This window comes from Artibeus jamaicensis, unplaced genomic scaffold (genome assembly GCF_021234435.1).
Source record: "Artibeus jamaicensis isolate MK-2021 breed Jamaican fruit bat unplaced genomic scaffold, CSHL_Jam_final contig_1015, whole genome shotgun sequence".
Taxonomy (NCBI): Eukaryota; Metazoa; Chordata; class Mammalia; order Chiroptera; family Phyllostomidae; genus Artibeus; species Artibeus jamaicensis.
Genome location: NW_026521194.1, coordinates 4,693,750 through 4,711,551, shown reverse-complemented (window position 1 = coordinate 4,711,551; position 17,802 = coordinate 4,693,750). Strand labels below are relative to the sequence as shown.

The window sequence follows — 17,802 nt, the reverse complement described above, 5'->3', positions numbered from 1 at the left end:
CCAGTGGCCCCTCAACGTTCACCACTCTGACCCTATGCTCTCCCAGGAAATCCTCTAACATCTCTAGGAGACATTGGGACAGGATGACTCAAATCTGCTGCTCAACTAATCTGAAGTGGGTATTCCACATGACATCGTATTTATCAGTAAACGTGACCCGGTGCGTGGTAGGCACGATGCTGAGCATCTTCGAGTGCATTATGTTGTTTAATCCACCCACCTAGGGGAGGTAACAAGATTGAAGACCAAAAAAAAGTTACGTTATTAGCATTTAGAAGACTTTCCCAGTGTCATCAAGCTATAGATGGAGAGCTAGGTATTAAATTCAGACAGGATTCTGCAGCTTTACAAGAAATGCCCCAAATCTAGTGAGAATAATCTGGAAGGGCAAAGGGGTGTCAGTAGACTTCCAGAAAGTATATACAAAACTTTGGGTTTGTGAGCACTGCTCTAGAGAGAAGATCCAGAAGAGTTAGCAGATTCCCAAAAGGGTTCTTATCCCACAAAACTGTAAGAACCATCAGCTGCTTTTAAGATGACATTATTTAACAGTCATGGATTTAAGCTTCAGTCATGGAGAAACAGTTTAATACTATTCTAATTGCCATTAAAGTACCCTCGGGGCTAATTCCTTAAGAGTGAACCTGGCCTCTTGCGAATCTCATTATATAATTCCTTGATGGGCTTTCTCTACTCTTCAAATGTGACTTTATTAAGGGTGAGCAGTGAAATAAGCAAGCACTAGCTAAAGGGCACCTGTTCTTTACCTGGAGGCCTCCAGCCGCCTATTCGGAAGCAGACTGGGCCCAGCACAGAGCAATCAGCTACATGCAGCCAGAGCTGAACATGGACTTCGCGTCTTCCATTTTGAACACTTGTTTCTTCTTTCACTGGATCGGCCAGAGAGTGTGAAAATTTTTAAGAGAATAGAACAGATATTTGGGGGTCACTTTTGCTGGTAATAACCATTCTTTACATCACCCAGTAGACAAACAGGCAATGTAAGAAAAGTACACTCCATTTTCCCTTGCCAAATATTTTAAATATTTAAAAATTCAGGAATCTAACCTAACATTAGCAATTGCAGCTACAGAATAAATTATAGTCACTGGCACCCATAAACACAGAGCAATTGGCAATAACACTAATTTTATTATAAATCTTTCAAGGATGATACAAAAAAAAACCCAGAAAATACCCTCCAACATGTTTTGGTCAATTATTTCTCAACAAAACTAGGGAGGGGGAAAAGGGTGCTTTGTAAAGAAAAGAAAGTCCTACTCTGTTAGCGGTTACTTTATTTCACAGTTAACAAAAAAGAATTTTGTGGGGTTTTTTTTTTTTTGGTCACTTTTGCTCAAGGTCCAAAACATTTTTAGCTTCCGTAGTTGAGACTCTAGTACAAAATATAACTGTAAATTAGAAGTATATTATAGAGGCATTCATGTTATAAATACTTGTAAAAATAAATGATTATGCAAAGTTAGTTATCTTAAGTATTCTGTTCTTTGAACTCTTACTGATAAAATACAATTATATTCACAGGTTCTAAAAGGGAACTCAGGAAAAGGGGGTTTAGAAGCTGTGGGTTTTTTTTTTTAAGTCTCAATATAAATCTTGTTAGAAAGATTTAGTGTGGCCTTCAAAATACTCATGTTTTGGGCCTGCCACTGACTTATGGGGAGCAGAGGTTGTACCAGCACGAGTTTTATCAGCACAGTGTTCACTAAGCTGGTTGCTGGTCTGAGGCACTTTCAGTATAGATTTTACTAATAATTATGGATAGACAGCAGTTAATGAGACAAGCCCACGATTTTGAAGGAAGTCACTTTTAAAAAGGATTTTTTTCTCAGATTGAAAATCACTTATCTTGCAGTTGGGACAGGACAAACACCGGTTCCCTAATGCTTCACATAAGAAGGCTTAGTTGAAGTTTTTGCATTCGATCTATTATGTTTTAAATGTTTTATTTTTCAATAAGCTTAATGAATTTTAATAGGCAATGACATTAAGCTGCTTAACAAATAAATACGCATTGCCTGAATTTCTTAGAAAACGACTTTGAAGGTTAACTAGACGTATGGTAGTGCTCATCTCACATGTATGTATATATACACATCTCATGTGTATGTATATATACACATATATCGAACCCTTATATTGTATACCTAAAACTAATATAATGTGATATGTCAGTTGTATCTCAAAAAAAGAAGGAAATGTGACAGCAATTTGATGTTGCCCCAGCCTCCAAGCTCATGATCAGTGGGTGCATCTCAATAAAAAGGGAATTAAAAAAAAAATGACCAGATGGAGAGACAGGCTCAAGTTTTTCTGAGATGCGAAAGGATGGCTCGCTCAACTTACCTAATAGAGAAGGAAATGAACATCAAACTTCAAATTTCACTTTATAACTTCAAGCCAATCAGATCTACATGTGTGCGTAATGCTCCTGAGACGCACGAAACAGTGGAACAGAGGGCTAGGTTAGCAGTTGGTCCCAGCAGTCCTGGGACATGGCTCACATACCGCATCTATGCAGTGGGGATTCTGCAAACAAACACAGCACACCTTCCTGGGCTGCTCTCCCCGCCAACGGCAGGGAGACAACCTCCTCTGCCATTCAGCCTTCTCCACCCAATGACTCAGAACTAAATTTCTGCAGAGTGTGTATGAGATATGTGTGTATGAGAGAGAGGGTGGGATGTTTTCCAAACTCATCGCCAAATGCAGCCACAATAACCCACTTATAGACCTTGAAACGTGCGTGGCTAGGACCCATCTCACTCCCCAGCTCCTTCTTCCTCCCCCATGTGTGAAATGGGCTCCTCACCAAACCAAGTCTGCAACACCTTTCGGAACCTCTCAGAATTCACACTGCCCGTCTACCCTAACCCTTCCTGACCACATCTGTTTGCAGCCCTCGTGAAGAAACCCACAGCGGAGGGTAGCATGCCAGCCGCTCCCTGCATACATTTCCCGCTCTGTGGCATCAGAGGCATAATTACTTCTGTTCCCTTTATGTCTCCTGATAATCTCCAGTTCCGAGTACAGAACACAGTAGGTATTTAGTAATTGTGCACCTCCGGCAAAATGATAATGCTGTCCTGCTCCCACACTTCACCTGATTGGAGCCCCAACTTCACTTTATATGGTCAGTAAGTAGACACACACACACAGAGGGGTGTGCAGTGCTATGACCCACACAAAGTCACACACACACTCTGCTGTGGTGGCCATTGTCCCTCCATGTCAGCTGTGCACACGAGGGCCCCGCCTGTAAGCTGCACCTAGAACAAGCCCAGCTCCCGGTCCACAGCAACACCAAGGACACACGGACGAACCACTTGGCCCCGGGCTAGCCCTGCTTCTCGTTCCAATACTAATGTATGTTAGGATTAGAGAGGCATATGATTTTCTTGTTGCTGATAACAGAGTGTGAGAGCCAAAAAAGGTTTTCAAGATCATATCTCAGGCCCAAGTTCTCCTGGTGTGACAGCTGAGGGCATGTTCTGGGAACTTAGGTGACCTGGTGAAGGTCTCTGCTAGGGGCACAGCTGGGTGGAGGAACTGAAAAACCCCCTCACCTTGTAGTCCAGCAATGCTTCCAAGCATGGCGCTCTCCGGTCTTTCTAGTGGGGTTGGTTCCATGCTGCTATTCGAAAAAGTGTCCCCTCTCAAAACAGACTTTAAAGTGTTGGAGAAAGAAAACTTGGGGAAGACACAGGGGGTTGTAGAGGGGGATAACAGTGTTTTAGAGACACAGCAGGGAACTAACCCTCTCAGAGGCAAAACACATACACACGCACATCCCTAAGTACACTAGAGACTTCAGTAACATTGTACCTCGGCCGCTAAGTCCACCAGCTGCCTCCAGTCCATGCAGCGGCATGAAGCGAGGCTCCTCCTGGCTCTGGACGAGATTTAAATGAATCTTGACCCATTTCCCCTAATGCTTAAGGAGGGTGTTAATACTTACTTTTTAACTCTAAAATTTTTTAAAGGTTGCCCTTTTCAGTTATCTATAAAGTCCATTTGTGAGAAATGTCATTGCCCAAATATTCTAGAGAAATCATCTCTCAAGGGGGCTGCTGGGAAGGCAGAGTCAGAGGAGGGAAGGATAGAGGCGGAGTCAGTGAGAGACTTGCTCCTGGGGGAGGGGGGGCGGGGAGACTCAGCAGAGGGAAATGTCCTCCTCCAGGACAAAGATTTCCTTAAAGCCACCCTTCCATTCGGTCCACACAGTAGCCCCTTCCCACACACATATCCACACATACATTCCCACACTCTGCTCTGAAAAGCTGACGGCAGGGTGGCCCACCCTTTGGGGCTCAGCCCCTTACCTGTCCCTCCAGAACCCCTCCCACGGCCCCTCCACAGACTCCCTGCAGCAATTCTATAACCCAAACGACATGCTCCAGAGCTGCATTATCCACCCTGGTCCTCAGCGGGGTCTGCCATGCATGTGAGAAATTCCTTCCCAACAGCACAGTATCTCTTAATCAGGAAACAGACCTCTTAGTTGTTTTGCTTTTCTAATGACCTCCACAGTTAGAACCCAAAGATTAACGAGTGGGGAAAAAAAAACCATGAAGAGTGATTCACAGACTGTTTCTCCCCGTACCATTTCCTCAGGACAGAATAATCAACCTAGATGATCTCAACGATACTCTTAGTTGGTTAATTTTGTCTTATAGTAAATATGCCTCTAACTAGATTTTTTTTCTGGAGTCTTTTGAGAGGCAGACTGGCCTTTGGTTCTGTTTCAAATCTTTCAAGGAGAATAAAGATACCGGAAATAGGGGGTGAAAGTTCCAGGCAATTTTCAGTATGACTTTGAAGTTGAATGAAACATTAATCACTTGGGACCTTATTCATATTTCATAGTGATGCTTATTTGATCTTAATGTGAATTCTTTTGTGATGAGGAACAACTTCATTTAAGAGGCTATGCTTAAATATGCTCAGTATGTGAAACTCCGCACCCTGCATGGTAATGACCACTTAAATGTTTATCAAGAACTTTCATTTTCTCCCCACTGCAGCCTGCTCAGCCCTCATTAAAAATCAGTCCCCAGGGCCTCTGTGCCTTGATGACAATACCTACAGTTACGAACAAAACTCGTCAGGAGGTGGGAGACAGTACATCCATCCATCATACTGTTTCAAAGTTCAGGTTCAATCTGACCTGTCTTGTTACACATTCCAGACTCCCAAAGACTGCTGATATAGACTAGATTATCTAAATTTTGGGGGGTGTCAAAACCATGAGGCCAAATGGACTTTGAAAGGCAGGGCTCACATGTAACAACTAGAATTAAGGACGTGGCTTCTTAACTGAAGGCAAGTGCTTGTTTAAGAAATCAGAGAAAAATGTTTTGTACATACCTTCTCCCACCTCCCCAATACTCGCAGTCTATATTTTGTTTCTCTATTTCACCAGCTCAAATATATTCTTCAGGGAGGAAAAAATTAAACCTAATGAACCATTTAAAAGTGATTCATTAGCTTTTTCCTAATTCTCTTAAAATAGTCTCGTGAACATTTATGGGATAAATTCCAGGTGCCAGGCCCTGTGCAAAGGCTTGAACTGGATTCTCTCATTTAATCCTCAGGTCCCCGGAGGAAGTGGGCCGATGAGGAGAGGGAGGAGCTGTGTGTCCAAAGTCACGGAGGTCACACGCAGTGCCTGGGCCGGCCACCTCGCCACCTCCCCACGCCGGCCACATCACACCAGATCCCACACCTGCCTTAGATGGGAATAAGCAAAGGCTTCATGAAAAGCTGTGCAAAATGCTCAGTGTGTCACATGACCGAGAGGTCGCCTCTGACAGCATGCTCTGTCACCTGATGAAATTCCCACACTTCTCTGAGAAGAGACATTACTGTTTCCCCCCAGGGGCGCTTACAGATTCATCTGCAGCCTGAAAAACCGCCCCCCAATTGTTTTTGTTGTGTGTTCTTTTCAAGGAAAAGAAGCAGACATTGAAACTGGGGACAGAACAATTCAGTGATAATCTGCGTCTGATCCCAGATCAGATAGGTCTTTCCTGACATTTTTAGGGATGTGGCTTCTTAATCTCGCTGGAATGTTCAGCTGTCTGCCAAACGCAGAGAGGCCATCCCTACCTGACCTGACAAACAGCTCTGTACTTTAATGGTTCCGTCCTGTGAAACAACCAGAGATATTACTCTCCCTTGTTACCAAAAGTTTTCAATCACTGAAGTGAGAAAGATGGCTCACATTTTTGCCCCTCAGCTAGTCTCAATTCTCAGATGAAAGCCAAGTACAATTAGGAGTTCTGGATCTCCGACCAAGCGCCCAGGTTAGTGACAAAGAGAAATCATGTGTACGGCATTTTAAGGGAATTTGCTACCATCCTGATTCCAAACACATGCAAGCTGAATAAGCTACAAAACAAAGAGAAAAACAAAACAGAGTTTTGCTGGAGAAGTCATAAACAACAATATTTATAAAGTTGTTTTTATATCATCAAAAACATATTACTTTCAAATAGAAAATACTAAAGTGTCTAATAATAGAATAGAGAATAAAAAGAGACTCTTCTGACCATACCAGATGCTAAGAGCCCTTCCTAGAGACCCAGCACTGTCTCCACATACCATTCTGGAAGTTTTCAGTTTACATGTAGAGTATCTGTCTGTCTTACACAAATGGGAGGAGAATGTACACGATCTAAGCTGATGAGCCACGTCGCACCTGCACGACCAGGGCAGACACAGAGTGTGGGGGGGAGCGGGTCTGGAGGAGCCATGGCGTCCCACGCCCCAGGCTCCGTGGGGACACGGAGAGCCACCAGCCTTCAGCAAAAGCACTGATCTGAAACTGAATTCGGGAGATGCTCCTGAACACCGTGTTCAGTCGGAACTGGTTCAGAAAGTGAGCGTGCACAGGCTACCCAGCCAGAGGACCGGCCCCACCTCCTCAGGCCAAGAAGGGCTGTGGGTGTCTGGGCCTGAGTTAGTCCCCAAGGCCAGCATTACTCCCTGATACACATGTCTCAACTAGGTCCCCACACACCCACCTCGGAAACGTCGGCGATTTCCAGCAAGTAAAAATGACAGGAAGACTTAGCAAAGCTCTATAGCAGGAGAGTCAAACTCATTTTCACCGGGAGCCACATCAGCCTCGTGGGTGCCTTCCAAGGGCCGAATGTAATTTCAACTCCTTAACAGTTAAAGAGTAGTTACATTTATACAGCCGCTAAATTATTTCGGACTATATTATAGTATAATTTGAGCTATAGTATAATTCTCTTCTGTGTGCTTGATACAAAGCATTTAGAAAGTTCATGGAACTTCCTACCAAGAATGGAAGTTTCAGGAAAGTAGGAAGCTTCTGGCTTATTCAGCTAGGCCTGCTAGAAAGGATCCAAAAAGGACGTTCAAAATAAAGTCCTGAATGCCTTCGTTCCTGACCGACTATCCTTCAGGTCTACACCCCACCACACTGGGAGACCAAGGAGTGACTGTGTTGTTTTCTCTCCGGGCATTTTTCAGAAACTATTTAGGGAAAGCTGTCTCATAATCCAGATCTTTCCAATTTGGGACTTGGCTGGAGATTTTTTTTGAGACTGGCCTTTCTCATAAGGATCAATGGCATTTCATTTCTAACTGAAACAATTCTTAACTTATTGTGCTATGAGCAGCCACACAATAAGAATTTTCTCTAGTCAGGGTGCTGGTGAGACAGTCTAGTACCCCTCTGAGAGCATCTGAGGGACATTTGCCTCCAATAACTGTGTACATCCTCTCACGACCCAGGATCTGGGGGCTTCAAATGGTGATTAGGGAGTTCCTCCTGGGCAAATGGCTAGGATACTTCAGGGGAAACAAAGAATTCCAACCGAGAAAGAAGATATTCCAGAAAGAGAGACTCTGTGAGGGGCAAGGATGGGCCCCGGGGAAGAAGGAGCCCCAGTGAAATCTCGGATCTCTGGGACATCTCTGGCTGCAGTAATAAAATGGAAGGGGTTTGTTTCTGTGTTGTGTTATTTGCAACTCTTATACACAGAGAACAAATCAATGGTTGCCAGAGGGGTGGGGGAGGTGGGTGCAAAAGGTGAAGAGGAGTAAAAAGTCCAAAGTTCCAGATATAAAATAAATAAGCCACAAGGATGTAATTTACAGCACAGGAAATAGAATCACTAATATCATAACTTCATATGGGACAGATGGTTGCCAGACCTACTGAGACATTCTCATTATAAGATATATAAATGTCAAATCACTACGGTATACACCTGAAATGGTATAATATTGTACAACAACTATACTTTAATAATTCTTTAAATGAAGGAATGATTTGCTAAGATGTCAAAAAATGCCTATCTTTGGAGACTCTTCAAAGAACTTGATTCACGTGAGGGGGAGTGGGCGACTTGACCTATTGTGTCTGTCCCTAATGAAATAGTTCATGGGACCCTAAGGGGCAGACCTTGACAATACAGTGTGGCAAACACGCAGTCTACTTACTGACCATTTCCTTCCATCTGCTGTTAGTAAAATGCCTCATAAAAATTGTAAGCTATTGTTAGTATTTGTCACAGAAAAAGAACTAGTAATGAAACGGTCCTGGCAAGAGGCAAAGACAAGTCTCCTGATGTGGTTGGGAGACCTGTGGGAAATGACTGTTATGGGTGAACCCTCTTGGGACAACTGAACACCACAGAGGGCCACTTCCCTCCTACTGCTCCCCCCTGCCCCCCCAGATGGCTTCCCTGGAATTTAAACTGCCCAAGTGACCACACACTGATTACCACTCACTTAAGCCTCAGACAATAAAATTAATGTACTGGGTGGAGAGGGAGGTCATGACAGCTTCATAGTTGGGGTTCTCCCCCCAACCTTCCCCAATTCCTTTTCACCTTTTCTGCAATATAAAGAGATGCCAATGCACATGGGAAATGGAATTAAATGATTTAGGAGATGGGTTCACACACGCTGCTTCAAACTAACATGAATTCTGATAAAGAAATGGCTTCACAGTTCAGCTTCTCTCTCCAAAGATTTAACACCACCTGCCCCCCAAAAGTTGACACTTTTTGAATCAGTCTATCTCAGTGTAGATAAATAACACACATTATAAGAATGGGATTTGGAGCCAGGTTGATGGAGTCTCAGATAGGGCACCAGCTTAGCAGCTCTGGGGGGGGGGGGGCAGGGTTTAGCAAAGGCACAATGGCCTCTGCTCGCCCTGATGCCAGACACTTCCTCTCTCCCTGTCGCTGGTGCCTTTCAAGCTGCTACCCTGCTGTGGAGCCCAGAGGGAGTGAGTCTGAGCAGCTGTTTATCAATCATCATAGAACTGCAGTAGAGAATTCTGCCAGACATTGTGAAGCCCAGGATTACTTTAGAATGACTCGGGGAACTTTTAAAAACTCCAGAAGCCTGGTGGTACTCCCAGAAATGTGATGAACTGCTTGGTATGGACTTGGACATCAATCATTTTTAAAGATCCCAAGTGATTTTATGTTTAGATATACTGAACTAGATCATTTCCAGAGCCAACAAGAAATGTTAACTCTTCTCCCATTCTTTAGCTGTTGTGAACACTAACCTCGCAGCATGTTGAATAACTAAAATTTACAAACTGAAGCCACAGAGCCGTGACTTGTATTTATTTAAGAATTTATCAGTAAAAGCAATAAAATATTTTTAAAAAGAATTGGATCTGCAACACAAGAAGGTGATTAATCACATTTCAAAAGCAGTTTTTAAGTGTTTTAGAAGTCGCCCCAGCTTTTCAGGAGCATGTGGCCTGCATCAAGCGAAGTCCCCTGCATTTTTACTAACAGTGTCGCTGAAGCCTTTTAAACGTCACTCTATAAATTCTCACTGCTATCTTCTTGCAGGGAAATAGAAAATAAAGAAACATTTAAAAAAACCTCTCCCATCGCCATTTCAACCATTCAATAGCAAATTCTTCCCAGCAAGATGTTTAAGTGCACCCGGCTCAGAGCCCCGGAAACACGATAACGCCAGCATTGTTTTCCAAGGCAGAGATTTCTAAAACAAAGGCAGGCCAGAGCTGATTCACACAGTGTGATCCAAACACAAACACAGCTCCAAGATGCTGAAGTGTGAAGTCCCTGTGCTAGAAAACTGGATCCCTGGCACAGTGGAGTCCGGAGCCCTTTTCTGGGTGCACGTGCTGGGTGCGATGCTGTGAGCACCTTCCAGTTTTTTAGAGGAAGAGTTGGCAAGAGTCAGGAACCAGGAACAGAGCAGGACAAAGACGGGAGTTACAAGAGGCACTCCCCCAAAAACCTAGCCCAGCAGGGCAAGGAGGAGGGCCACTTAGTCTTCCCTACCAGGCGACAGTAAAGACAGATGAGACACCCCAGTCACTGAGCACTTACTGTAGGTAAAGCGGCTCCATACACTTTCATCTGCACTAACTCACAGACCCTGTCTCTGATTCCTTTAAAAAAATTGACATTCCCCCCAATTTTTGTTTATGTAGGTTGTAGCCACATATTATGCATTCAAATAGAGAAAAAAATAATTTACCAGTTTAATTTAAAAAAAAATATGCCCTGGCTGGTGTGGCTCAGTGGATTGAGTGCGGGCCTGCAAATCAAAGGATCGCGGTTTGATTCCCAGTCAGGGCACATGCCTGGGTTGCACTGCAGGCCAGTTCCCAGCGGGGAACACAGAAGAGGCAACCACACATTGGTATTTCTCTCCCTCTCTCCTTCCCTTCCCCTCTAAAGATAAATAAGTTAAATCTTAAAAAAAAATAAAGCTATTACACATTGACAGAAATAACTTTTTACGAAGAATAATGATATTTTCCAAAGCAAAATAAAAAAAATTCTGAGAAGAGTAGCACTGTTGTCATTGGGCAGGTGCCCGCAGTGTCTGGCTCAGCAGACGGCAGCGCGACTCTCCCAGATGCTTCTGCATTAAACCAACACCCGGGTCATACGCGCCTCAAGAAAGCTCCATGGACAGTCACGTGGGAATGAACATGAAAAGGGGCAGGTAATATCATGTGTTGTCACGAAAGCAGTTTGGCCTTTGGCCCTCTGAAAAGTCTTAGGGACTCCTCAGGGTACCCCGCCTGCCCTTTGAGAACCCCAGCCATGTGAGTTTGGGACAAGTACCATGTCCATAAGCAAACTGGCATAGGGAGGTCACGAGATTGTCCAAGGACACGCTGCTAGAACAGGTCAGAGCAGGTAAAGGGCAAAGAGCACCTGTTGTCCTCATCCACAAGGATTGAGATCATGGACACAAAGGCTTGTGCATCCCGCTTGGCCTATCCCAAGCGCTCAAGACTGTTAATGTTCCCTGTTGGGCAACACCTGGTGGGAAGCTAGGGAAGCTTCACGCATTTCTGATCAGCTGATTGTATGTATGACTCCAGCAAGAAAAAATGAACCCTTTCCAGCATGTGCTCTTGTGAGCGTGGACCCTGGCCCAGCCTGGGGAATGGAAGCAGCCTGTCCTGCTCCGAAACTTCCAGGTCCTCATTCCACCCTCCATTAGGCAGATGTTGTCGGCGGGCCGCGCTGCTTGCCACCACCTTGTTCCTTGGGAAACCTGAGCAAGCCAAGAAAGCTGCTCCATTATTTACAGCCTCCTTTTTGCATCACGATGCACTTACAAGGAACCTTCAACAGACAACAACAGTGCCTCTAGTCCTAGCGGCAAACCTCTTCTAGAAACCGACACCTGTGGTCTTCCCGTCCAGGGGCTCAACACACCACGGCCCTCCTTGTCCATCAACTTTCCGAACCCGCAGGGTCCTGCCTGGGGTCCTGTCCTGCCTGCCTCTCCTGGCCCACTTGGGCCCAGAGACCTGCAGGTCACTTCTGTTCCTCCTCGCATGTGATGAGTGCGCTCAGCTGGGGAAGTGGGTCTGGCGCAGCTCAGGCCACGGCACTCGCAAAACGCCATCTGGGCAGGACGCAAGAGCAAGAGACGCCTGACGCTGTTGCTCCCACCCAAGTATGGGCCACCAGGATTTGTCACCTGGAGCATCGCCACTGGTCTCCTTGTTTTCATACTGACAACCCTCTTCACACACACACACACACACACACATCATTGTACTCTCCACCCATCCCCAAAAAGATCTTTTAAAAGTATAGAAAGGATAAGGTTAGTTTTCCTGCAAAAATGCTCCTAAGTATCCCCCCCCGCAGTCAATTGGAATAAAAACTAAACTCCTGAACTTGGCTTATAAAGACCTGCCTCATCAGGCCCTGCTACCTTTCTCTGTCTGGCCTTTGCTCTCTCTGCTGCCACCACTCACAGGGCTCCTCCAGGACCGCCAACAGCTCGGAGCTCACGGCCTCTTCAAGGGGGCCTTTCCTGCTCGCCCACTCTGCAGACCTTCCTCTCCACCCCTGCATCCTCTCCATCTGAGCTATCAGAGCACTTCCTCTCCGAGGTTATCTATATGTTACTGGTGTATCAAACGTCTCCCTCCTAGAATGTGAGCCCCAGATAGCAGTCTCCACCTGGTCCCCCGCTGGTCCCCCGCGCCTGGCACCGTGCCTGACACAGACTAAGCACTCAGCGAACCTTGATCGAATGAATGAAGCAGCGGTGCCCGGTGGCCGCGAGAGTCCCAGACTGATGTTCCTAGTGTCCCGGCAGGTCCCCACTGTCTCGGCTGCGGGGCCACATGCGCCGATTGGCCCGGGAACCCAGCTGACCGGGCAGGGTGTCCCCAAAGAGCGACGGCGCGCCCTCCGGGCGCCGGGCGCCGCAGGTGCCTCCCAGGAGCACGCACTCTCGAGTCAGAGCGGCTCGATCGCCTGCACTCACCATGGTGGCTGGGCCGCCGCCTCCGCCGCCCCAGCCTGGCTGGTGCCGAGTGGCGAGAGCAGTCAGTACACGGGAGAATGAGAGCGGAGCGCAGGGGCCGGCGCAGCTGACAGGTGAGGTGCGCGCCTCAGACCATGGCTGCTTCCCACAATGCCCTCGAACTGAAAGTTTGCAGGCTCCTCCCAGCCGATTCCCCTCCCGCCCTTCCTCCGCCCTCCCGGCACCCGCACCCCCGGCAGCGGCCCCGCCCAGCGCCGTGCAGGAGGCCTCAGGTGCCAATCCACCTGCGCGCTCCTCTGCGCGTGGGCCTCGGCTGCCCCGCGCTGCGACTGAAGCCTGCGGGGCCCTCCCTCAAAACCCCTGCGCTGGGCGTCCCAAGATGGGGGTGCTGCTTTCCCGATCCTGCGGTGCGAAAGTTGGCCAAACGTTTTTCGGGCCTGGAGAAGATACTTCCCTATCCCCTCGCGGAAAGTACCAGGGGCTGTCTGTTCCTAAAACGGGCATGGAGGGAGCGTTTGCCCGCGCTCAAATCCTTCCTGCGTATATATTACATTATATCTATTATATGTTGCATGTAACCGCAATCAGAAGCCATAGGCCATTTTAAACATCCCGGTTTTAAGAGGTCTCTCCTAAGACTGGCGTTGAGTCTCCAATCTCCTTCTCCCCTTGACTTTTCTTAATCTACCTGGGACGTGAGGAGTCTCCCAACCCCCACACTCTAAGAGTTTTGAGCACGTATTTATGTGCCTTTGGGAGGGTTGGTTGGTTTTATTAAATGCCTAAACAGATCCACACCCTCGAAAGGTTAAGAACCTTTGCTTGGGCTGTCTCTGGAAGCCAAAACTAGCGAGAGTCCTCCCCAGGGTCTGCTGCGTGCCTTCAGTGAGCTGCTGCCAGCTCAGGCGACCTGGAAGTAAGGGACGCCCCACCCACCCGTGCACTGAAGCCACATTTATCAGCGCTTACCCCGTGCCAGGCCCTGCAGCAGAGTCGGGCTTCCTGCTGGGAACCAATAAGAAAGTAAATAAATAACTACAAAGTGAGGGCAGTGCTGAGCAGGTGAGATTACGGGGAAGGAGGTGCGTGCTAGTGTCTGGGATAGGCGCAGGGGAAGCAACATTTGGGTGGGTGGGGCAGGGGGTGGCAGGTCAGGGAAGGCCAACAGCTGAGGAGGTGACATGAGACCTATAGATGAGAAGCCAGTGTCCTGGGAGGAAAAATTAGCTTTCCTTTTTAAAAGACCCCAGACAAGGCCTCTGTGGCTGGGATTAAGTGAGGGGAGGTTCAAGAGGTGAGCAAGAGGCAGACGCAATGGATCCTGCATTACAGGCATCATGCACACTAAAAGCCCCAAGACAGAACAGCTTCCAGCCTCCAAGTTCTCAAAAGGCTCAATGTTCTGTTACTACATCCCTGATGGCTTCTGCCCCCGGGGTCTGGCATCTGCCAGAGGGCTCTGGAGGGGGATTTAACCGCGAATCCCCAGGCGATGGGGTGAGTTGGCCTCCTGACAGATGGCCCACTACTTACTGTGAATTGAGAGCTGCTTTCTAAACTCCTAACTCTCCCCCCACGGCCCATTTCCTCCCCATCTTGGACTTTTGGTCTCAGTATGTAGGATCTCCTCTTTCTACCTAAATCCAAGGCAGGGCTCAGCCTTGTCTCACGCACTTTGCTCATCTATGAAAAGCACCTACAGCCTCCTGCTCTAAGGGTTTTGTTGCTTGTGGAAAGAGATCGGAAGACTAAAGGTGCGTTTTAAAGCAAAAGAAATCTCAATGCTCTTGCCACGCATGAAGTAAACGATGAAAGCAGGAGAAGGTCCCCTGACTGTGTGGTCCACGTCAGGGAAAGTTTGATTGTAGAATGAGGGAGTTGAACTTGAAAACTGTTACCGGCCCTTGCCCTCCCTCACGACGTTGCTGAGATGGGCTGTGGATGTTCTCCTAGGCTTCTCCCCCTAATGTCCTTCCCTCCAGATTCTCAAACCACACCCCAAACCAGTCTCAGGCCTGCACACTTCACATAGGTGACCGCATCTGGCCATCAAATGGCCTGTAATTCAGTACATGGTTTGCAATACATTCTCCCATTTTATAGTTGCCTTTGTATTTTGTTGATTGTTTCAAGGAGTACTATGCCCCTTATATAGATGAGAGGCTGAGACGCAGAGGGAGTGAGGCCAAAGCAGGAACAGACGGCTAACCAAAGGCAGAGCTAAGCCTGGAACCAAGGTACTGAGGCTCCCCCGGGGCTCACACTGATTCCCTCCAGAGCCACACACATGGCAGACCCAACTGAGGACTCTGCAGTGGTGTTAGACGATCTTGACTGAGAGCACTCACATGTCTCAGTGGAATAGCTTGCATTTTTTTGAGTCTTGTCTTTCTTATCCTATCTTCACTTCCTTTTTAAACCCTAAGCTCTAGGTGAGGTCAATAAGGAGGCCAACCCTGCTGAGGACCTGGAGGCCCTAAAGGGGACTCAAGACTTGGAAAATTTTAGCTTAAGGTAAAAGGTTGTAGTCTAGCAAGTAATGTGTATGTTAAGGCTTTTGTTTCAGAAACTGCAGATAAGGCCCGTCCTGGCTCCTGGGAAAACAGCTCATCTCCTGGGGCACTGATAAAGATCACCACCTGGGGACAACTGGAGGCATCTGGACCTTTGTGTTCCAGGGAGAGCAGATGACCACCCACCCCTGGGAACAGCTAACTACCCAGGACAGGAATGTTGCAGCTTCTGTCACCTAATCCTCCCTGAATCTCAAAGCCCTCACTGCACCTTGTTTCTTCCCTGGTATAAAAACCTTGGCCTGGAAAGAGAAGGCAAGATGGTCTGTTAGGGTATGAACCCTCCATCTTCTCAGATTGCCAGCCACCTGAATAAAGCGCTCCTAAAGATTCAATCGCTGTCATTGCTTATTGGGTTTGGTAGTGACAGACAGCCCGAATGCCAGTCTCTCTTCTGGTTTCAAAGGGACTCAGGATGTTCCACTGTGAAGAGGGGTTTCCTGGCCCCATTCTGATGGGGCCTTTAGATTCAAAATCTGCTGTCGTGATGTTAACCTAAGGACAAAAGGCCGAAGTGACAGGCAACAAGCATTTACTTGAGATCCCAAAGAATAGGTTTTCAGGAAACACTGAATCAGGTGGGAACCCAAATAGAGTTCTCATTAGGAAATGAATGCAAGGGGTATTCACGAGGAAGGGAAGGGGAACAATTACTGACAGAGAAGGAAGAAATAGAAGGTACAGGGAAGCTACATAGTGATAAGGCAGGAGATAGTCAGGAAGGAGGAAACTCTGGAGGTGCCCCAGAGCTAAGATAGAGGACATCCTGTCCTAAGACCAGTTGTTCCTGATTTCTGGAAAAGCACTGAATCATGGTGACTCATGAATCCACCTGAGTGACTCATTGTGCAACCCCCTTCTCTGGTGACCAATCAAGGAAAATCATGGGAGACCATATGCACAGCAGCTTTAAAGTAACACAACTACTTGTACATGCACAGTAAAAGCCTGCCAAAACTAGCCAGGAAAGATCTGTCCTATGAGAATAGAATCCGTCCAGCCCATGAGGTCAATCTCTGCTTGGAGGTGGCTTGCTCCCAAGTTCTTTGCTATAAACTGTGAGTGTTTGGTTCAATTCTTTGTCCCAATCACCAAGAAACTGGTTACCTGTGCCCACCTGTGACACTGATGCTCGTTCTAAAGAGTATCTTTGATTTTCAGTTCTAGTCATCACAAACAGTTGTTTGGGATACAGTGCTGCTTCAGTCCAGTCCAGAGGCGAGTTCGCCCAGTTTCAACAGTCCAAAAGTTTGAGGAATGAGACATGCAAGGCAGTTCCTCTGGGATGGCAGCTCCCAGTCCATCTTAAAGTGGCTCCGAGTATGTCATCTTTCATAATCGGCAGAAGCCAGGAAGGGTGCACAGTGTGTTTCAGATCAGGTCGCGTCTGAGCCTGTGTGTGTGATTCTGTCTGTATGTGCCATGACTCACACCAGTGCCCTGGTATTGGGTGGGCTTGATTTATGAGCTTCACTTCTCAGATCACTCCATAGCTGCATGGTCATGGGAAATAGAGAGAATGCAGGGAAAGTGAAAGCCACCATGGAGTTCGTGTTGGGAGGGAGGAGAAGAGCAATTTGGGACATGACTGCACATGTAAGTGATGCCAGTCCATAAATCAAAATATTAATTTTCTAGAAATGGAGAGACATAAAGCTATGAGTTTTAAAAAGTAAAAGAAGCAAAGGAGAGGCCATCAAACAGGGATTGTGAGAAAGTGAACCACATCTCTCTTTCCGATCATAATGGTGATCTAGTTAAACGTTAACTGAACTACAGAATAATGGAATGGAGGATTCCCGTGCTTCTTATTTTGTTTGTCTTGTTCAGTACAAGATACTTCCACAAAGCAGGCCGATGGTTATCCCAGCTATACCAACACACGAAAAACGGGCAATGAAATGCAGATACACCTTTATTGTCAGGCAGTTACAATCATCACAGAAAATACAGATGTCAGCACAGTGGATGCCAGGTGGATCTGAGAGTCTTTGGTTTTTGGATTCCACATGTCAGTGAAACCATACATTATTTGTCTTTCTCTGTATGACTTATGTCGCTTACCATAATACTCTGTGGGTCCATCCATACTGTTGCAAATGGCAAGATTTCATTCCTTTTTTATTGTTGTATAATCAAACAGAACAAAATGAAGACATAAAAACAGAGACCAAAGGGATGGTTGCCATATCATGAGTTGACCCAGTGACAGATGAGTAGAGAATTGCAAGGTATAAGCGGAATCACTATATTGTACACCTGAGACTGCTATAACTAATATAATATTATATGTCAACTGTACTTAAGTTAAAAATAATAAAATTAGTTATTTCCATTTTTAAAAAAGATTGTGAGCCTTTGAAACAACCAAACCATTTTCACATGTGAAGACTTGCCATTGATTTGATTCTCCGGTCGGTGTTTGGAG

The 17,802-nt window shown here is 46.5% G+C and overlaps 1 protein-coding gene across 2 annotated transcripts in view; it reads right to left on the bottom strand.

The window, feature by feature from the left end:
• Positions 1-12,884, bottom strand: part of AP1S3 (adaptor related protein complex 1 subunit sigma 3) — a 56,985-nt gene extending 44,101 nt beyond the window's left edge. The window contains exon 1 of one of the 2 annotated variants that reach the window (XM_037139224.2): positions 12,802-12,884. In XM_037139224.2, coding sequence (XP_036995119.1) covers positions 12,802-12,804 — 3 coding nt within the window. In that variant the 5' untranslated portion in view covers positions 12,805-12,884. Of the gene's footprint in view, positions 1-12,555; positions 12,634-12,801 lie in introns of those variants that run through there. The other variant, XM_037139225.2, reaches the window with a different exon arrangement.
• Positions 12,885-17,802: the final 4,918 nt, after the last annotated feature.